General features: G+C 40.3%; 1 protein-coding gene across 9 annotated transcripts in view; it reads right to left on the bottom strand.

The window, feature by feature from the left end:
* The window catches only part of WDFY3 (WD repeat and FYVE domain containing 3), a 153,170-nt gene that overhangs the window by 49,042 nt on the left and 81,450 nt on the right, over positions 1-22,678 (bottom strand). For 7 of the 9 annotated variants that reach the window (XM_030947533.1, XM_030947536.1, XM_030947539.1 and 4 more), the window contains 11 exons: positions 21,012-21,469; positions 18,995-19,078; positions 13,492-13,669; positions 10,666-10,880; positions 9,378-9,490; positions 7,860-8,091; positions 6,204-6,304; positions 5,189-5,407; positions 2,895-3,076; positions 1,642-1,873; positions 861-1,021 (listed from right to left, as the gene is read on the bottom strand). In XM_030947533.1, the coding sequence (XP_030803393.1) occupies positions 861-1,021; positions 1,642-1,873; positions 2,895-3,076; positions 5,189-5,407; positions 6,204-6,304; positions 7,860-8,091; positions 9,378-9,490; positions 10,666-10,880; positions 13,492-13,669; positions 18,995-19,078; positions 21,012-21,469 (2,175 nt within the window). The remainder of the gene's footprint in view (positions 1-860; positions 1,022-1,641; positions 1,874-2,894; positions 3,077-5,188; positions 5,408-6,203; positions 6,305-7,859; positions 8,092-9,377; positions 9,491-10,665; positions 10,881-13,491; positions 13,670-18,994; positions 19,079-21,011; positions 21,470-22,678) is intronic. The other 2 variants (XM_030947540.1, XM_030947538.1) reach the window with 1 other exon arrangement.

Genomic DNA, 22,678 nt, shown 5'->3' on the forward strand with positions numbered 1-22,678 from the left:
TGGATGCAGCCCAGGACATGTCTGGCCTTCTGGGCTGTGAATGCACAGTGCTGGGTCATGCCCAACCCCCCTTCTTCCAAGTTCTTCTCAGCAGGACTGCCCTCAATCTGCTCATCCCCAGCCTGGATTGATACCAGGGATTGCCCTGACCCAGGTGCAGCACCTTGTACTCGGTGTTGTTAAACCTCATGAGCTTCCGCAATTGGCTTGCTTCTCTATGAGCCCACCCAGTCCTGGAACTCATCCAGATCCCACTGGATGGAATCCTGTTCTTGAAGTGTGTCAATAGCACCACTCAGTTTCATCAGTGAACGTGCTGAGGGTGCACTTGATCCCTCTCTGTCATTAATAAAGGTATTCAATAATACTGGCCCCCACATGGGCTTCTGAGGGACAGCACTTGTCACCAATTTCCATTGGGATTCTGAGCCACTGACCATTATCCAGTGCATGCAACTGTCCAACCACTTTCTCATACATCTTAACAGCCCACCAACTGAATCCATACTTCTCCAATTTAGAGAGAAAGATGTAGTGGGGGACTATGTCAAAAGCTTTACAGCAGTGCAGATAAACCACATCTGTAACCCTTCCCTTGTCCACTGATGCAGTCACCCCATCATAGAAAGCCCCAAGACTGGCCATCTAGTGCCTAGAGAAGCTGTGAGTTCTCAGTTCCTGGAAGCATTCAAGGTCAGGTTGGAATGCACTTTGAGCAACCTGACACAGTGAAAGGTATCCTTGCCCACAGGAGGGGGATTGGACTAGATTGTTCCTGGCTGCATCGAGCAAATTGTCTTGAACCAAATTAAAAGAAAGGAAAACGCCATACACATTTACTGACTGACTTCCCAACATACCTGTTTGGCAATAGCTTTACTATCCAACTTGTTGTAAACTTTCCTTATTTTTGCCACTGTAAATGAAGAAACTGACAGTGCATAGAGACCAAAGGAGACCTTTTCTTCTGGTACCAAAGATACTGGTGATGGATTGATTCCTTCAGACTTCGAATCTTTACCTTAAAGACAAAACAGAAGTTCCCTTCATTAATGGTGTTGTTTTTCTTTTAATTTGAACAGTAAAACCTTAAGCAACTTATAGTGCAGAATAGGTATAAAAAAAAGATTTTGCAAATAGCTGAGATGTGATACTGTCCAGCCTAAAGGCTGTAAACTTCCCTTCTCTTCTGAAGGAAAACAAAGCAATCAAAAGCCAGAGAAGCATTTGGTAAATCTGCATCTTTGCCTGTGACAACTGGTTTTTTATTACAGTTTGATAGGAAAGCTGCCTTGGAATGGTATGAGAGACACAAGATTCCAAGAGAATATATAACCATATCTTTAAAATTTTGTATCCTTTCTGATTTCACTTTCTACAGATAAATATTGCATGCAGTATGAATAATGACTTTTCTAACTGGTTTAAAACCAAAGTGAGGAATACAAGCACTTCTACTATATCTCAGCACAAGAATTTGGATTCCTATCATCCTCTTCAACAGCAGCTACTAATCTTCCTGTGAAGAGCAAGCTTTTCCTCCCTGCTCCTGCATACTCTCTCACCTCTTCTGCCAGTACACACACAAAAACTCCAGCCCAGCCAGCCCAAGTTACCAGGTGCCACCTGACCTGTACTTACATGGAACATAAACCGCTTGGAAGCTCCCGACGTAATTCGGTCCCAGCTCGTAAATGGTGCTGACCCCTGGGGCAGGCAGCACTTCCTCCAGGAAGTGAGTGGGGCCCAGGCGCCACACCAGGGAGGAGAGCTGGCGCTGCGCGGGCGGCGTGCCGATGTAGGCATACACGGTGCTGACCACGGGGGGGTTGGCAGAGCCAGAGCCACTGGGGCTGCTGTGGATGTAGTGCAGCTGTGAGGGAACAAAACACAGGCAAGTTAGTGAGGGAGCAAGGGTACCGTGACAAGATCAGAAATTTTGTCCAAAAATCGTTTTGCAAGCCAGGGGAGGTACTAAATGATTGCTATGTAACGGAGGGTATTCTGACACTGTACTGAACATTAAACACAAAGGAAATGTGAAAACCAAAAATGGCTATCAAAAGATGAAGATGTGTATGGAAACACAGAAGAACATGACAATTCTGGGCCTAAAAAAGCTGTATCTTGATTCTAAAGACATGGTGCTCAAAGTAGTGTTGTTTCTCCTTACCCAGCCTTTGGAAATTACATCATTTCAAGTTAAAGTGCAAATGTGATGAACTAAATTCAGCAAGACTTTTCAAATGGTTAAACAAATAAACGAGTAAGATCCTGGCTAATATATAAAGACAATAACAACCTCACAGGCTTTTGTCCATTTACATTGTAAAAATTCTGTTAGTAGCTATTAAATGTAGTCATGCATAGCCAGAGAGATGGCCAGATAGACACTCATGTATTACAGCTGTCAGCATAACAACATACTGTAGTCCTCCTCTTGCAAAAGGAATACTAGGAGGTAAACTCTGGAAGTCAACATGCTGTTTTACCTACAGCAGTATAGTAACATTAGCTAGTTTAAACCCCATACGAGGTTATGCTTTATATCTTAAAGCCCACACCTGCCAGTTGTCAAATGATGTTTGGATATCTGTTACAGCTTGGGAATATTTTGTGCTCAGTGGACAGGTCCACTGTGTTCTTCACTGCTCTCTGCAGTTTCTTCCACCTAACAATGAGGTATTGATCTTTGCAAATAAATGTGGTGTTTGCTTGTTGTTTTTTGTTTTGTTGCTTGGGTTGGGGTTTTTTCTATTCTGTTGGGGGTGACCACCTTTTGGACGGGGTGGTGGTGGTTGATTTTGCACTTTTTTCTTGTAAGGTTTTTTTACTGCACAGAGAAAAAAAATCACTCAAACCAGTAAAAATGAGAATTGAAAGATTTATTTTACCTTAACAGTGTTAACAAGCTGTCCATCGAGGTAGAGTGCAGCTGTGCTGTTCTTCAGCATGCCTTTACTCATGACCAGAACTAGGTGATGCCACTGGCCTTCCACAATGAGGTCACCGCAGCGGAAACGGGCACAACAGGGAAGAATTTCATAAAACGATGATTCCTCACTGAAGTCATCAACTAAAGGAAAAGCACCAGTTAGTGGGCACCAGCAGAAATGTTACAAGAGCTTAAAAATCTCAGGATATATTCAGACTTTTGACAATTGTATTTTTACCTCTCACCTTCTCCCCTCCCTTTAGAATTTTAGCTGGAATTACTAGTTGGCTCAAGTTTTTACTTTCTCTTGCTGCCATGCAAGTTACAGAAAGATCTTTTGTTGTTTTCCTGAAGAAGTTTCTACAGTAGCAGTCACCAAGAACCAACAGATGTGTCCCCAAACCCACAGTGCTATTTTTCACCTTTCTCACACTGTGGAGAGAATGATACCCATACTCCAGACTTTTTATTCCCACTTTTGCATCACAAAAATGACCCTTACTCTACTTAAAAGTTGTCCCAACAGAAAGAAGAAAAAAAAATTCCCCAAAACCCAGGGAATGTTTCAACCATGAACTTTTCAAATCTCTCTTCATTCTTTCATACTGAAGGAAAAGAAACCATTAATCCTCTTACCACAACAGCTGCCTGCACAGGGAGAACACTCATTTCTTTAGAAACAGCACAAGGAAAATGTTAAAAGCAGAGTATTTAGAACTAACATTCAGATAAAAAAAATAATCTCAAATTCTTTTTCTTAGCCAAACATCTCTAATCACAATTCTTGCTCTCAATAAGGGTCCTTAAATCACCCCATCATCCCATTTACTCTTACAAGAGACTGTCAGCACTTCCAATCCCTGTGTTGTGCACAACACTTCCAGTCTCAGTTCTTCAGGTCCCTACCTGCTCAGCACTCAACAGTACACCACCAACTATGATTTAGACACAACAGGGTAGCATTTGAGTGAAGCAAAGTGTCCTGGTTGAAGTAAAAAACAGTCTTGATAGTCAGAAACGTTCACATCTTCTCTGACAAAGCCTTTTCAAATCCAGTCTCTTTCAGGGAGTTTGATTATAGGTGCTCACTAAACTAGAAACATATGAACTATAGCTTCAGTGCAGGCTAAAGCAGTTAGTGTGAAGATAAACTTCCTTCATTCTCTAAGAATTTGGTCCTCTGAGAAAAAGTACTGTCAGTATCTTTGTAATTTAGGAGGTTTAATTCCTACTTTACACTACGGGTTTTCAACTCTCAAGTTTCAGGTTTTGAACTTGACTTCTACTAAGAGAGACTGCTGCAGTTAATGATGTGAATGTCTGCTTACAGATTATTCCTTACTTTCATGGTAACAGTTCGCTTAGTTGTTTGTGAGAGTTTTTTTTAATAACAACAACTGTATAAACTCTTTATTAGTGCTGCCTACTCATAAGTAAAGAACAGAAGCAGGAACAGGTTTTGACAACCCTTTGGGCTGGTTGGTGAAGAGCTAAGCCTGAAACACACGCAGAAGGCTGCCCTGCTCCTCTCAGCTCCTCCACAGACTCAGTGTGCAACAGCCTGTCAGAACCAACCACTTTTGGAGGCTCTGATGGAGGACAAGGCTGGAGACAGCTCATCCTCAAGCCCCTGAGTGCACTGATAGCTCTCTCTAGCAAATTTATTGGTATCACCAGCTTCACTTAGATCTTCACTACACCTCCTGTAATTCCTCCTTTGGTCACAGATACTGAATGGAGATACAAACTGTTTCTGACAACTGACCACAGCATTAGAAAATGAAGTGAATGACTGCTTGCCTTCAAAAATCCCTCCAGTACTGGGACTATCCAGACTGAAAAAGCCTTCAACCTATTAGTTTACTATTTCCAAACTTCTTCAAAGCAAAGACATTTAAAATTTACACATCAAGACCTCAAAAGATGATGTCTAAAATGAATGACACAATATAAATCAAAGGCAAAACCTTTCAAAATCAATGATGTAATCCCTCTCTTGAATACTTATTACCTGGGGTTTTGGCAAAAATTTTTCTTTTATATACAGAAATCAAACCTTCTTTGGAAATTATAAAAGCCCCATAAATTAATGTTTACAGTTTGCATTTTTCCATTGTCAAAAAATCAGGAACTGGTGAAGCAGTAATTAAAGTTCCAGCACACAATTCTTCTGGATAGTGGGTTTAAAGAAAACTTGCTGTTGCATCCCTATAATACTGCCAGCATTAGCTGATGATGTGGCACAACTCTTACCATAATTCTGAAGCAATTCTTCTTTAGTTGAAACAATCAGTGAGCGGTCTTTTGCCGAGAGGACAATGGCAAGGCAGACGTAATGCTGCTCCGAGGAGTTGGCACGCCGCACTACAGTGAGGAGTCTCACAGGATGGTTATTGGGAGGTGTACTAAAATGTTCAATACAAAACCAAGTTGAGTAGCTTAAACCAGATGGCGGTGGGAAAAACCTTTCACCTAAAAATAAAAAGAAGCCCATTACATAGCTGCAGTTAGGATACCTACTCAATCCTGCTCCTTTTTTCATATCAGCTCAGCTAATACTAGCTGTGTTCTCTCAGATGCTGAAGAGGCCTCTGTTAAGGGAATATCTCTCTACCACATATATCTAACTCCACTTGATATCCCAGGATGCTCCCACTAATTCTATCTTAGTGCAGTAAGCCTTCACCTTAGTTTTTAGACTTAACTTTTTTAACTAAGTGACCATGTTCAATTAATCCCACAGCTTTTAATTAAGCATTCCGGTTCCTGTAGGGTGAAAAATCCACAACAACATGTAAAAGTGATGGCAAGCAATTTAGATGGGGCTTTTGTGATGGTGTGTGCAACTACACTTGTAATAAATGCAGTCAAGGATTCAGCAGAACAAAGTCACAAGTACAGCATTGCAATTCACTCCACATTTCCTATGTGCTCTACACGCTACGACCTCAACTTTTTCTTAATGCATCTGTCTTATTACTCATACATGTTGGTTGATTACAATTTAGCCTTCCACTTTAAGCTTTGCATTTTAAAGCAATCACACATTTATATTTTATATTGCTTTTCATTGTCTTGGGGGCAACCGAAACACATTAAAAAAAAAAAGACACAAGAAGTTCCTGATTGTGGGCGCACAGTGTCCAACACCATACTATCAGTTCATGGCTAACCAAGAAGTATGGTGCTGGACACTTCTCTTAGAAGTCTAAGAGAACTAAACATCAGATACAAACACACTTTGTTATCAGTTATACTGGATACTCACCAGTTCCAATTCCGCTCACAACGGCACCATCAACAAGTCCTGTAGTAACAGCATTGTTTGTAGGTGCATTGTGGGGAGCCAGACTTGGCAAAAACAGGCAGCTGTTAAACACAAGACCAGTAACACACTGGAGTTTATGGAAGTCAGTGTAAGTGGAGTTCAATACAAACAAAAATGGCTTAGGAAAATATACCATATGCACACACGCTTTGTGACTTATGTGGTAATGAAAAATAGGAATTAATTCTCAAGACTGCTCATTGTGAGTCTCAATTATCTCTATCATAAAGAACTTTGGCGGTGTAAGCCTTTGGTGTGAAGGTATAGAGTCATGCCCACATGACTCCATAGCCTAAGATGTTCCCTTGTGGGAACCTGCATCTTGCAGCAGCCCTTGAGTTGTTCTGAACTTTCTAAAGAGACTGGATCAGCTAAATAGTCAAAGGATCTGGAGACTGGAGACAATGATGTTCCTATCTTAAGAAATTATGCTCTCACGCTAACATCATATTCCTCCAACTTAGCTATGTTGGCTCCTTACAAGAGCCTCTGATGCTGTGGACACAATGGAAATCAATATAAGGAAAAATGTTCTTAATTTTTTTTTTTAGTTTATTATAGAAGCCTTCTTAGATGACTTGCTGAAATTACAAGAAGTCACAACTGCATAATGTGAGTTACTTCTGGACATGTTACCAGTACCCACAAATCTCCTGAAGCAAACACAATGAAAATTCATTTTGCCAGCCTATTTCAAGTTCTTAGGTCCAGACAATTTTCTTTTCTTCTCTCTTATGAAGGATGTACAACACAGATTAGAGTAACACTTGTTTACTAAAAAAATAAGTCTGTCCCTGACTGTATTGGATATTAAGGCTAGATAGAAAATGGAGGCTGCATCCTTGCTTTACAGAGCTGAAAAGAGAATGCAGACAGCAGCAGAGCTCTCAAGTATTCAAGTTTTTCTGTTCCATTTTTGTAACCAAAAAGACCAAACATTTTCCTTAAACAGATGTTGAGAATGGTGTCATGCTTTCATCTTCTGAATAGTTAAATCATATTACGTGATCCTCAAAAAGTGCTTCACTCAGCAGGTGTTTAATTAGAGAGAGAAAAACAAGTAAGTGATGCTAAAAGAAAAAAAATTAGCTAAGCATGATATCCAGGCTATGACTCCAGCTAGTACTACTAAATTTCTTTCAGTTCTTTGAACTCATCATAGCTGCCTTCTCTGCTTCATTTGTATTTCTGATGCAATTTCACATTTTCATGTTTTTCAGCAATTTTAAGTGGGTCTCAGAATACCTGCACCATCCAAATGTCATACATAAATCTCAGCAACCCTTCAAGGGTATGCTGGCATTCCTTTGTTTTAAAAGAGATGTGAAACCCAGAACTGAGAGGGTCCCATCAATGACACATACTTCTTTTTTTCACTTTCACACATGGCAAGTAAGCATTTTTTATCAGGATATTAATGAATGAGAAAGTGGAAATTTTGTGACTCGAAGCATTCCTTTCTCCTCTTTAAAGAGTTCATTTGTTCCTTACTTGCAAACAGTCTATTAAAATTTAAAAGCATTCCTTTGGGAAAACAGGAAGCAAGCAAATACTGCACTGTGCCCCACGCTACTTGAGAGCACGGCAGGACCTTACCCAAACCCTTCCAGAGATGTGTCAAACTCGATGAACGCTGGGGTCACCGATGATCCGTGAAGCCTGATATCATGTGGGGTTGTCATGGAGACCAAACACTTGACTCTGGTGAGGGGCACTGTGCTCCCTTCTGCTGGCTTGAGCAGGCTCTTGCTGATCCGATAGCGGCTGTCCTCGTGCGCGCCGAAGACGCTGTCAGGACCCAGACCTTCCATGGAGGTGACCATGCTATCTACAGGAGAAGCCAACAAACAATATAGCATTGCAATACAGCACTGCAAAAGGGAGGCATTTTCAGGCTGTTTATTTGGACCTTTCAAGTCTGGTGGAATAGCTGAATTGTCCACACATTGTCAGCTAGTTCAGCCTCTCATAAGATAATGAGGTGGGCAGCATTGCTTTGATTATAAAAATGCTCAACCAAGGCAGAAAGATGGGCATCTTGCACAACACACCAAGGAAAGTTTGTGGTAAATTCAAGAGGCCCTCCCCATTATCTCATGTCAGCACGGTGTCCTTTTTGCAGAGGCTCCTCTTCAGATGCATTCCTGCTACCTGACTTAACAAGCAGGGAAAATTCTGCTTTGTGCTTTTTCAGATGCAGTCTCAGAGCTCTTAGTGAGCAGAAAGTAAATTCAGCTTAGGCAATTTAACATAACTTGTGGTATTCAGCAGGGAGCTTTGCATTCTCTTTCCTAGGCTAAAAACTTTCTAGTCTCACATTGTCATTGTTTGTTTTTCCTGGTGATAATACTCTAATGCAAATTATATATATGTCTCTTCTTCTCCCTTCTTTTAAAATCTACTGAACATGATAATATAACACAAATTCAGTTAATTTATTTTGCTTATTTATTTCATGATTTAATGCTTATCCAGTATCATCTAAGACACTTTCTAGTTTCTTTTAAATATTTCAAAAATTTCAACTAAGGTATTTTTAATGATATGTTACAGCCAGCCATATAATGACCAAGCTGACACACAGAAATAAATATCTTGTGCTTTGGAAACTTTTCAACAATTTCTTTGTATTATAATTTACTGAGACTCTCCTATACTACATGAATAGCCATTCCCAAGCTCTAGAACTCATGGATAATAATAGGAGATTGAGCAGTTATTTTATCTGACACCTTACTGAACCCATGGGACATATTACACAGATATAATGATTTGTTGTGTGCACATGAAAGTAGCTGAGAAAAAATAATGCTAAGTAACTACAAATGCAGGACCTACTCAAGACTTAAAAATAACTACTACCATAGTTAACAGTCACCTCCTAAAATAAAAACCTGTAATAATCTTTGCTGGATATATATTCAATATAAGTACTACATCCCCTCTGGTTTTAGAACTTTTCCAGTCCAACTGTTCTGATGATTTCACATTCATACAAAGCTGGGGTAAAGTTGGGTTGTTATGAATGCTTATCTAAAAATTTTAAATAGGTATGCAATTGGGGGACATGAGTGAAACATTATTTACACACATTTTTAGCACTTCAGCACCTACTTCTCATTTCTGGTTCAAAACTCAGTGAGCTGGGTTTGTGCACTCGGTACTGTTTCAACAACTTTTTGTCCCAGGCTCCGCAATTCAAAGGATTTCCCAAGCGTAAAAATTCCCTGAGAAAGAGAAAAAAAATATTTGGAAGTATTTTTCTCTACTTATTTGCCTATAGTGGCACCAAATCTAACAGCACTTAAAAAAAATACAGTAATTGCTTGCAATAAACATAACTTTTAACTAAGAAAATTATCCAATGCATAATTATGATCCATAACATATTTGATCCATTCAAAACAATTTAATTTTGGAACACATGCTCTCAAAAGTTGACACTATTTTGAATAATCAAGCAATTGTGATAAAGTAATTTATCATAAAACAAAGCAATTTTGATAATTCCCTTCTCATCATTTGAAAACATGGCAGGAGGCTGCTGCATTCTGTAGGAGAACATCAGGACATTCAATGATGCATGTCCAGCAAGGGGAACTCTTCTGGAGAGGCAGATCATAGGCTGAAGTAAGCAACTTCAGCTTTGTTTTACCAGTGTGCCCTATTTGGTTGGGGGAATCATTTCACAGCTATCAACACCTGTATCTCTAGATAACTGTACTATCTCACTATAGAGCTACCCAGGTTATCAGTGTCTCTGCTTAGAGAAGCTTAAGCCCCTGTAATGTGACTATGAGCTAGAGGGCTCCTTGCAGAAACCCTTCTGACACAGCTACATGTCACTGAGGGGAACCGAGCAGCTGTCCTGGCTACAGGTCAGCCAGCCAGTGATCCATAGGAAATAATACAATTAAATTCCCTCTTACAGCTGAGATCACAGAACCCCAGGACAGTTTGGGTTGGAAGGGACCTTTAAAGGTCATTTGGTCTGAGCCCTCTGCTGTGGGCTGGTACTGCTTTCACTAACACTAGACTGTTCAAAGCCCTGTCTAACCTGACCTTGAACAACTCCAGTGATAGAACATTCACAACTTCTCTGGACAACCTCTTCAGTGTCTCACCTCCTTCACTGTAAAAAAAAAGTCTTCCTCAAGTCTAATTTAAATCCAGCCTCTTGCACTTTAAAACCTGTAGCGCTGCTCCTGTCACTACAAGCCCTGGTAAAAAGTCTCTCTCTGTCAAGAGACAACATATTTGATGAGAAAAAATGGGATATTGTGCTATCTCTACCACATCAGGTCACTAAGGCTCTCTACCGCTGCCAGCCATTTACAGCGAGCCAGGGACAGTGCAGGCTGCAGGCCTCAGTCCAACTGAACTTCAGGGCTATCCTACTGACCTCAACACCATGGGCTGCAGAGCCTGGGAGGCCAGTCTTTCAAACATCCTTTGGAGTGGTGGATGCAAGGAGTGGTCCTCATCTGCCAGAGCAGCGCTGCATCTTTGCAGAAGTCGTGCATGGAGCCCAGCTTCACACATGACTTGCTGGTTTCTCTCTGTATGCACCAGAGATTGCAGGATGTTGGCCACTGCCAGCTGCAGATCCAGTGCATGCTGTAAAAGAGAACAGCACAGGGCTTGAGAAAATGCAAACTGAGGAGGAAAATAGAAGGCTTTATACATAATAATTGAAAAGAAACTACCATTAGCAACAAATACAGAAAATTAACTATACTTAAATATAAGTGCATGCACTTGTGTGTTTTCAGGGGGTGTGTGTGTGCATGTCTGTGTGAAGAAACACTCTGCACAAAAAAGGGTAATTAGTTATACAAAGGATTAGCAGAACTATGGTCAAGAAAAATAATTCAGGTAAGAATGGTTAAACTAACCTCTATTTTCCACCAGCAAAGACAGCCAGCTTAGAGAGAACTAGAAATTCGTATTTTTGTGACTATTAAGCTATTCCTAGTAACTTAGAAACATAACCATTTAGGTTGGAAAAGATCTTTAAGATCACCGAGTTGAACTCTTAACCCAGCATGGCTTAGCCCACCACTAAACCATGCTCCCAAGTGCCACATCTACATGTCTTTTCAAGACTTCCATGCCTGGTGACTCAAACAGTGCCCTAGGCAGCCCATTCAAGTGCTTGACAACCTTTTTCGTAAAGAAGTTTTTCCTGATACCCAACCTAAACTTCCCCTGGCACAACTTGATGCCATTTCCTCTCAGCCTATCACTTGTTTGACATGTTGAGATTGCTCCTCCCCTTGCCACAACCTACTTTCAGGTAGTTTTAGAGAGAGATAAGGAACCTCCTTGAGCTTCCTTTTCTCCAGGCTAAAACACTCCCAGGTCCCTCAGTTACTCCTCTCAGGACTTGTGTTCCAGACCCTTCCTCAGCTCCTCTGCTTTTCTCTGGACAGGGTCCAGTACTTCAACGTCTCTCTTGTAGTGAGGGGTCCAGAACTGGACACAGGATTTGGGGTACAGGCTCAGCAGTACCAAGTATGATCACTGCCCTGGTCCTTGTGGCCACACTTGCTGATACAGGCCAGGATGCCATTGGCCTTCTTGGCCACCTGGGCACAGCTGGCTCATACTGTAGGACCAGCATTCCCAGGTTTTTTCCAGCCACTCCAGCCTGTAGCAGTGCCTGGGGATGTTGCGACCCAAGAGCAGGGCTCAGCACTTGGCAATCTCACACAATTGCCCTCAGCCCATTAATCCAGCCTGTCCAACCTCTACAGAGCCTTCCTGCCCTTCAGCAGATCAGCACTCTGGCTGAACTTGGTGCCATCCACAAATTGACTGAGGGTGTACTTAATTCCCTCGTCCAGATCAACACAGATACTAAACAGATCTGGCCCAGTCCGGAGCCCTGGGGAACCCCACTGGTGACCATCTGCCAGATGGGTGTGACTCCATTCACCACCACCCAGCCAGTTTTAACCTAGCAATGAGTCCACCCACTCAAGCCACGACCAGTCAGTTTCTCCAAGAGAATGCAGTGGCAAACAGTGTCAGAAGCTTTACTAATGTCCAGGTAAACAACATCCACAGCCTTTCCCTCATCAACCAAGAAGGTCACCTTGTCACAGGAGACCAGGTTAGTTAAGCAGGACCTGCCTTTCATAAAGCCATGCTGGCTGGGCCTGATTTCACAACTGTTCTGTACATGCTGCAGCATGGGATGTGTAATGATCTGCTCCATAGCCTTCCCCAGCACTGCAGTCAGACTGAGGGGCCTGTGGTTCCCCTGATCTTCCTGGCCAGTCTTGTAGATGGGCAATCACACTGACTAAACTCCAGCCAGCTGCAATTTTCCTGATTAGCCAGGACTGCCGGTAAATGATGGAAAGTGGCTCAGTGAGCACTTCCACCAGCTTCCTCAGCACCCTTGGGCAGATTCCATCAGCCCCATAGATTTGTGAGTGTTTAACTTGTGTATCAGGTTGCTAACTACTTCCCCTTGGATTATACAGGCTTCATTCTGTTCCCCACCACCACCATAACCTCTACAAAACTAAAGACATATGCAATATAATTGTCAAATTTATGTCATGAAGGCAGAAAGTTACCCCACTCATGACCAGTAGAGACCAAGAAATAAGAACCCAGTAATTCTTGCAAGCTTTCAGAACTCTTTTTTTAATTAAAAGTATTCTTCAGGGAAGACATCTCAAACAAAAAATCCATAAGCAACTTCCAAAAATGTCCAACAAATCCTTCATAAACAAAGACATTTTGGATTGGGAATTGTACAAAGCAGTCAGTATAACTTAGAACTAGAACATATTTAGAACTTTAAACTTTAACTAGAACAACTTTAGAACTAGAACATATTCCAGCTCCTTCAAACAGTGAGCATAGCCCAAGATAAGATGTTCAGTCCTGTATCCTCACAGTATGCATTAATACCTGATAAATCAGGGAAAACATGAATTAATCACAGTGCTTGGAAACTTATCTGATGGCCACGTCAGACCTTTCTTTAAACTTACATTACTAACAAGAGTTTGAAAGAGATAAACAAAAGAAAGTCCATGAAATAGAGCAATTTCTTTCAGATCTCTATGCCACCAGTTATACAACTCAACCTGTGAAATATATTAGTTTTTCAGTACAAAATGAGAGGACATCACCAGCTTTCCTACTTCCCACAGCCATCCCTTCCCCCAGCAACTCCCAAAGCTTCAGACCACACATTTTTTTCCCTTACCTCTGGGTGTGTTGCAGATCCAACAGAGGCCAGAAGATCCAGCATTGCAAGCATAGCACCAGGGTGAATAATGACTGCATCAGAGCTTTGTATGGATGTGGGTCCTGTCTGGAGTTTCACATCAGCTATGTTTTTCTGAGGGCAGACAGGAGGTGTTGAAACAGAATGATATGTGTGCCTGCAGGACAGAAAACATCCCATGGTTACAATACCCAGCTATTATAAGCTCTGCATTTTTCAAACAGCTGTAAAATTATACTGGCCTATAGATGTTACTCCCTTTTCCTTTCTCTTCCCTCAGTTACACAAGTGTTCCTCTTCTCAAACCTTTTGGGCATGTTTCCCTAAAGACAGCCTGGAGAGGTTTCAGTTTCTCAACTACTCTTGAATTTGGAAGTGTCTTCCCCAGGTGATACACGGTTTCAAGAATTAAGAGATTGTCTTTATTGCCTCCCTCTTTTCATTCTAGTTGCAGTGGCAGCACACAACAACTGCAGTGACCAACCTACCACTGCTCCTGCTCTCCGGATGTGTGTCTCCCCATTTGCTTTTCATTAACAACTGATTATGAAATGTACTATCACAAAACTCTCAGCAAACTCTAATCAGCCTAGGGGAATAGAAGGGTGGTCTCTGTGCTCATGCCAGCAATCTGTATGTTCTCAATCCCTCCATGACTGCTACAGCCATTTGGTTTTACATGAAGATGCTTTAGTCTGATCCTTTAGTCTGATCCAAGGAAAAGAGGATTTGACACACTGACTTAGAAGCAACCACTGGTGCTGAGAAATGCAGACACATTCTTCATTGAAACTCCTGGAGATATCAGTTTGATGCCACTCTTTCAGCAAGGGTTTCAACACACAAACAGCATGAGCAGCTTACTGAACATATGCTTTCAAGATGGTGCTTTAGAAGCAAAAGCAAGATTGAAAGACTCATGCTCACCACAAAAAAAAAAAGAAAACCAAAACACACAAGAAACCCCCAAAAGAAAAAACCCACGAACCCAGAAAAACCCCAACCCAAATCGCCATAGCCCACAGTATTTATCATACGCTTATTTGTAAGAAGAAATAGAACAAACTCTGTGTAAGAAATTTTGATGATCACATATTGTCCTTTGTTTTAAAACTGAATACAGCAAAACAAGAAGGGTTTCTTCTTATCATATCAGTTGAAAGAACTATTTCCTCTCTTCTGTTCTCAGTGACAGAAATTTACACAAACTGTGACCCTAACACAAGTTAAGACTTTGAGACTGGCTGTTCTTCACCCTTTAGACACTTCCAACAAGGCAACCTCTTTCTCTTGGGAAAAACAGGACATAGATGGGAAACGAGGAAGGCTGCAAACACAATTCTGCCCAAAACACAGCCATCGAGCCCAATCCCCCAGCAAGAAACACATCTATGGGGGACGGCTGAGACATCGGATTATTCAGCCTAAAACAGGACAGCAGGAAGCACAGCACAATCTTGTGCTGGCTGGAAAACTGGTTCAATAAATAATGTTCCAATAAAAAGGTTCCTACTGAAAAGCTTTATGGCAGATCAGCAAAAACCTGGCACCTGAACAACCCAAGAGTACTGTTCAAAAGAGAGTTTTTAAGAAAAATTAGATTACCAATGCTTTACTCATTTAGCTAATGCTTACAGGAAACAAAGTAATATGGCAATTCTACTGAAACCAACTGCTAAGAAAAAGATCTCCCTAAATGAATTTTTCTACTGTTTTTTACAAACCTTTAAGCCATTAATTTTCTAAACTTCTCTGTCAGCCCCACCACTTATGGAAACATCTAGTAGGTAAGAAAGGCTTCATTGTTGCTTTTAAAATGAATGGAATTAAGAACAGTGTAACAACTGGTAATACTATCACAGATGTTATCTCAAGCCTCTGCCCGGACTTACTGCAGAAATTGGAACACAGGTAATTGTTTCTCATGCATCCTAAAAGCACTGCTCTTCATCTGAAGGAGAAAACTGCACCCTCTTTCCAATGTCACCTTGAGCATCTCAATGCAAGTTTTACAGGACGCAGTTAAAAAACCTAAATATCCATTTATATTTAAGAATTCTCATAAGTCTAGTAAAAGTCCATTCCTTAAGACATTCTGTCCACTTTTAAGTACAAATTTTACTTTTAAGCACACTGATCTGCACTATCACGTTCACCTTGGTAGGTAAATTATGAGGTTAAGACATGGTAGGATGCAGAGAACATAACAAAAACATTGCTCACTGTGAGTCACAAACATAAATATGATCCTGGTCTCAAACCACCTGGACTGCAGCATTCCACACAAATGAAAAGGCAATACAGTCCAGACTAGGCTTCCTGTTAGCAGCCTAAGAAAAAATTATCTTTTTAAAGCATATATTATTAAAAGTTTTTAACCTAATTTTAAAATACCTTCTATTTTTAGTTTTTCCATATACATTTCATATACATATACAAGGAGAAATTGTACCAATTCAGGAGGGAAAAAAAGTAGTTTGCAAAGATATCTCTACACAGAAAAAAGAAAAGAGATCTTACAAAATCCTTCCAAAATATTAATTAAATGTTATAGTTCTATGGGTCAGGGTAGAACTTGCAATAAATTAGTTTAGCCACACTTCCACATTATTATATGCCTCCTTTAAGAAAGAAGAAAGAAGAAGAAGCAGATAATGGAAAAAGGCAGTGTACACAAGATGACATGCATCTGTATGTCTAATCTGTCTAATTTAATATATAATTTAAGAGAAATTAATTAATATGAATTTAGTTATATAATTAGCTATAATTATTAATGAAAATTACAACAGCATTTTGATCTGGAAAGAAATAAGTAAGATTTACTGTAGATAAACCCTGTGCATATTGTTCCCCAAGAGTGATTGCTACGTAACTTTCTAAAAATAATGGCTAAAAAGTCAGAGCTACATTCTATTCTCTACTTTACCCTGTCAGGACCAAAATATCCTAAAAAAAAAAAAAGAGTAAAAAACAAAGAATAAAAAAAAAGAGAGAATGCTTATTTCTGCTAAAATTTACAGCAATCAAAGAGTTGAAAAAGCTGTAGTTCTTGATTCAAATTACACAGGTGTGGAAGAACAATGCATTCCAGGTAACAGGGAGGACAGCCATGTACTGCCATCCCAACACATGCTGCAGGAGTCCCACCTACTCTGCTTCCATAAACGAGAACACTTGGAGGGCAGCACTCCACAAGGAAATACTGCTTTGAGACAGATCTGAGAGAGAATATTAGCATATCAGTGCATCTAAAACTATTCTAGACTGTGTGAGAAACCAGAACCGTACTATTTTTGTTTATAAGAATTATTTGTGTGCACAGTGTCTGCTTGCTCTTTTAGCCAAACAACAGAGGGCTCTCCCTCAGGCATCTATCTTACAAGTCAAAAGGCAGAAAACCAGGCCGCAGCAAGGGAGATCCCAGGGATGCAAAGGAGACAGAAAACAATAACAAGAGCAAACACTTCTCTGGGAAGAGTCAACGCCGACAGAATTTGACTGTATCTGACATTTAGGAGGAGGAAAAAAATAATATTGGACTACAAACCCCAAGCTGCTTATTTTTGAAAACAGAAAGATCACAGCCACTGGCACTGAATTCACTAGCAATGACAAACATGATGCTGTGAGAAAGCAGACAGCTGTTCAAACAGACTTTTTGGAATGCCTAGGGTTTTTTTTTAATTTAAAACATGCTTTTCAGAAAGGATCTGAAAGTCACCCAGGCAAGCATGACCATTCTTTCTGACCACTTTTACTTTGAGTCTTACACAATTTGTAACAATCCAAAGGCTTTTTTTGTTTGTGAAAATCCATTTCAAAAGCACTTAACCCCAGCAAGTACCTACATTACTGTACTGGAGCTTACCTGAATTGCTGAAAGCACCCCACAGGGATAATGACTTTTTAAACTATCCAATCTTTACCTTGGGGTTTCAAGCAACTGCTTGCATTTTCAGTACCACAAAAAACCCAAGGGAAGCCTAATGTATCTATTCATATATAGCTATATTTATATTTTAATTTCCAGGCTGCGTCAGCCACCCATCTGGCAGTCTTGTTCATCACACCCTGGAATCAGCTCCTGTTTGGCAGGCACTGCTTGCATTCTGCTGCAAGCCTTTGCATATCGGTGTATTTGAGTAATTCAGTGAACCTGAGCAGCCCTGCCACCTACACCTGGGAGAACAGCAAAATGTAGCAGAGGGATGGGCAATCTGCAACACTAGGGGTTAATGCAGGGCTGAAGCTGTAAAGAGCCTCCACAGGACACAAAGTTTTCTTACAAGTTTCTTCAGAGTAAATGACAGGGAAAATACTTTGGCAGCTAAGGTTTTTCTCTGTAAACTATAATGTTTGTTCTTAAATGCCTCAGTGTTAGAAAAGAAAGGAAATTACAGTCAAGAGGTTCTGGGTTACTGGGCAGGTGCCTTTGTCCAAGCCACTCCCGGTAGAATACCCAGGTATAACTTGGGTAACATCACTCAGTAAAGAAAAAAGGTTCTCTTTATTAACCCGCTTTAGTATAAACATTCCTTTCAGATCAGTTTCCAAAAGTATCTTTGGTTGTTTTCCTTTGCAAAATATTTTACATTCCAACCATGAAGCTTGATGGCCTATCTTAAGCAGCATACCACTCAATAATGATCGTATTTTCTACACACGGCACCTGCATGTCAGATTACCCTGTGTCTTTCAAATGCCTTTTAGCTCTCAAAAGCAAATGTCTGTCTAACTTCCATCTGTAGATAGCAAAGGGCTGCTCCCTTCCCTGGAGACTCCAGGAAAATTCTTTTTCGCATTTGCACAAACCTGTAAATAACACTGTTCATACATACAGCCCTTTATTTTAAAAAAATATTAAAGTCTTCCAGACACATTAAGATGTATAAGAAAAGACTGTAGCTTGGGAGTGAAAGCAGGTGCTTGGATTTCTGAATTGGGCCATTTGTGCTTTCTTTCCAAACCTTTTAATTCAGCATGTCTCTACATGATTTGGTAGTCAAGTACTGACAGGTTCATTCTTTACTTTTTATTCTCTGCAATTACTAACAAATGAGCACCTTTACAAGCATCCACCTTCCACCAAAAGTAAGCTTTCCTGAAAAATTAGTCAGGAAAAAAGAAACCCTGCTGTATTCATTGATGTACAAGCACAGTCTGAATCCCTTTGAACTGTTCCTGAGAGTGTGATATATACCTCCCTTAGATAATTTCTTATACTAGGCTTTATTTGGTTTTGAAACACAAGCCTAACTTTAAGTGCTATGGGAATCTGGAAACATCTCTAATCTCATTGCTGCCTAGGATTCACTATGAAACATGCCTTTACATTTTTCTATCCAGTAAACACACAAGTGGAAATGCACTCCTCAGAATAGCAATTTAAGAGAAACATCCCTCCCCCCAAAACTAAGAAACACAACAGCAAGAGAGAAAAATTGGAAAGGAGATCAGCTTCTCTTTGAAGGGTCGGTACCTTTTCCTGGACAAAGCTGGCGTACCCCAAGGAGAGGGGAGAGAAGTCTCATTTGTCAGGCAAGGAGGGATCTGTTCTGCACGACTACAGACAAAACAGACAGGGGTAGGACAGAGAGGTTAGAGAAGAAACCAGAGGCCATAAGCTTGTTAGTTTTACAAAAGCACCAATAAAATTGTTACTTGGATCCACCCTTCAGAAACAACATGGATGACAAAGGACAAATTGAACAACAGCCTCAGGTGAACACACAGACATGCAAAGTGTGCACAGGTCTTGTGGTGGGACGCTGCACTGCTTGTTCAGTGCTCTGCTGAGAGTTAGTGATACCAGCAAAGCAGAACATCTTTCAATGTTCAACAGTAGAAATCCAGAGGAGAAAGTAAAGCTTCAGTAAATTAGATATAACCAACAGGAGTAAGAAATAAAGTCACTGTAAATTCAGTAATGAATGATGAACAGAAAATTTAAAGATGAAAAAATCACTGAAAATAACAGCCAAAAAAAGGGGAACTTAGTGAGGTATCTTATGCAACATCACCATGTGATTTACTTACCCCATTGGTTCCTCATTATCTACTGTTGGCCAGTGTCAACTTCTACGGTATGAGTAACACACTCTTAATACAAACTGTCCTCCTGCTACCTGAATGCTTTAATAACACTTCAAAATGAGATCAATTAAACTGATTTCTGAAGTTGTTTTTTTGGTGAACGTGTCAGAGTGTGACTGTGTGTGTGTGTTAGGGTGTTTTTTTGGTTGGTTTCTAAGTTGTTAAAATTTTCATTAAAGAAAAGAAAAGCACTAAGATCTCTTGCTTTGGGGGCAAGATGGCCCATCTTATTATAGCAGGGTCACATACATTCAAAGGCTGGGGTATAAATAGCTTAAAGGTCCCAGATACAAAGGTTAGGTCTCTGTTTCATGTTTTGTACCTTAAATCGTGGAAAAAACTACTTTAAGACAAGCCAATCTTCAATACATATTTCACAAAGTTTTGTTGTCATTTTGAACCTTTAAAACACATTTCTGTTCATTTCGAGCCTCATTACAATTTAAATTCAAGTTGCTTCACTCTGGGAGTGTCTCCCAGCTAAATTTAAAAAACCAATAATTTACAGACTGCCTAGAACTTCAAAGAACAAGCAAATCCATGTAAAACAAGATGTTCATCTTATGTGCTAGTAAGGAGAAAAAGAGGCACAGGGAAGGCCTTATCAGCTCTAATACTACTTGAGAGATGGTCATAGCAGTAGAGTGTCCACCTCTTCTCCCAGATAACTAGCCAAAAAGAGGAAACGGCCTCAAGTTGAACCAGGGGCAGTTTAGATTTGGTATTTGGGAAAAAAAATTCACCAAAAGGGTCATCAAGCATTGGAACAGGCTGCCCTTGGATGGAGTTGAGTCATCATCCGTAGGGGTCTTTAAAAGATGTGTAGATGTGGCACTGAAGGACATGGTTTAGTGGTTGATTAGTAGTGCCAAATTTACACTTAGACCTGATCTTAAGAGTGTTTTCCAACCTAAATGATCCTATGTTTTTAAATTAATCATGGTATTATTTAATCATTTACTTTAAAGTTCCATATCAAATGAAACATGAAGTTAGGTATGACATTCAACAACCAAATTTTCATTTCACTTAGTAAAAGCATAAAAATATAGTTTTTCTAATTATGATAATGCAACCTGTCAGCCTATCAACCAACAGGTTGCTTCAACACATCAAATATAACCATGAACTGATATCTCTATAGTAACTGCTGCCACGATAAAAACATCCAACATCAGAGAGAATGCTGTACACCCTGGAGAACCCCAGCAAGCTAAGTCCTTATTTGGTCAGATGTTGACACCTTATCCTCCTCTCAGTGGAGTAAAGGAAGAAAGAACTAGATTAAAATGGAAATACAAAAGCAATGAAGGTATCTGAAGAGAACTATTCTGGGGAACACTGGTGTGGGGCAGGCAGAGAAGATGAAAGAAAAGGAAGGGGAAAAAAAGCAAAGGTCATACCTGTCAAAAGAATCCGTTGCTACCTTGTAGAGGTAAATAAAGAGTTTGCTGCAGTGTCTTAGAGTAGGTGACACAGAATCCAGGGATATTAGGTCATCGTCCAAAAGCCTTTGAAACAGTTGTGTATTTGAAGGGAAGACATTCAAGGGACTTATTTTCCTCAAGTCTGAGAAGCAGCCAAGTAATCGAACAGCATCTGCCAGTTTTTCATACTGGATCTCTGTCTTGAAGAAGTGAGAGTTGGCTGGCTCGTAGCGCATTGCTGCAGTCAATGTGCAGAACACAGTGTGAAGCAGTTCAAACACTTGGTTCTGGTTTACTTTTTCCCAGCCATTCTTAGGTGGTGAGCACAAAGATCTTTCCATGGCAACAAGTAAAGATGTGACGTACACAAATCCACCAACTTTCCTAAAAACAGTTCTTGTGCGGTGACTCTCTCTCAGCACCAAGAGTAGGGCCTGTGGACAAAACAAACAATCAAAACAGGGAAACAACAGCAACAACAAGCAGCAGAAGCATTACAAACAGCCTGGGAAAAGGCAGGAACATTTTTGTTCACAAAACATTGTTGTGGTAGTAAAATCCTCGTGTCACTTGTCAGAACTTGGTAATACCTGAAATCTCTGAAGGTCAACTTCTACTACAAAAATTCTGATACTCAAAAGTTCACAAAATAAAGAAAAATGTTAGTGGGCAAAGTAGAACATTGACCCTTATTTAGAAATAAGAAATTACCTTCCAACAGAAAAGACCTGACCAAGCCCAGAATGGAGCCCAAAATTGCCAAGTAATTCTCTTAGTGACTAGGTGGAGAGTATCTCTGTTAGAAAGGAATCTTCTCTGCCATCCCACTTCACAAACAATTTCAAACAAGAGAAGGCAAATTACTTCTTTCAGCAATGAGAATTCCAAACCTTGGAGCATCCTAACAGTCTCCTAGAAATCAACAATGCAGAAGCACCTGGCAGCTATGAATAGACAACTGAACTCAAATATAACAACTCAGTTAGCAAATTCAGGCAGTAAAAATTAGCCAAATACGCCCACTTATTTTTAGCTTTCCTCTATAAATCTCTGAAATGAGACTGAGACTATATTTTTAAGAGTTTCTTCTCAAAAGTAAGCCGTAGAGAGAAACAAAAGTGGATAAAACCTTACTTGCTGAACAAATAAATACAAAGCCATGGTATAAACAGCAGAAAAAAAATGAACTTAGGTACTAGAGAATAATACTCATTATCTGTGAAATCAGGGGGTGGAGAAGCCCCTCCATACAGCCAAAAACAAACGAAAAGGATACCTGTCATGGGAAGTTTGACCCACATGTGAATAAAGAAGAAAAAGTCTCCCTACAGAAAGCATCATAAACAACAGAAAAATGTTACTGATACAGAAAAATAGGCCAGGGAGAATTTCCCATGACTGACAGCTTACTTCTTCAGAATCAGGCTGTTTTTTTAAGCACTCAGAAGATGGGTAGTGAAATAGCAAGACTGTCATTCCTCTGAAGGCACTATCTCCTTTCTTGACAAACTTGAACAAACAGCAAGAGACACATCACCACACTGTTCTGGGCTGTCAGTTCCATAACCAAAACTTCTGAGAACAGCATCAATGGAGGAAAAGTACAACAGGTCAAGGGAAAGACAGAAATCCTGATTTTTCTG

The sequence above is a fragment of the Camarhynchus parvulus genome, chromosome 4 (genome assembly GCF_901933205.1).
Source record: "Camarhynchus parvulus chromosome 4, STF_HiC, whole genome shotgun sequence".
NCBI lineage: Eukaryota > Metazoa > Chordata > Aves > Passeriformes > Thraupidae > Camarhynchus > Camarhynchus parvulus.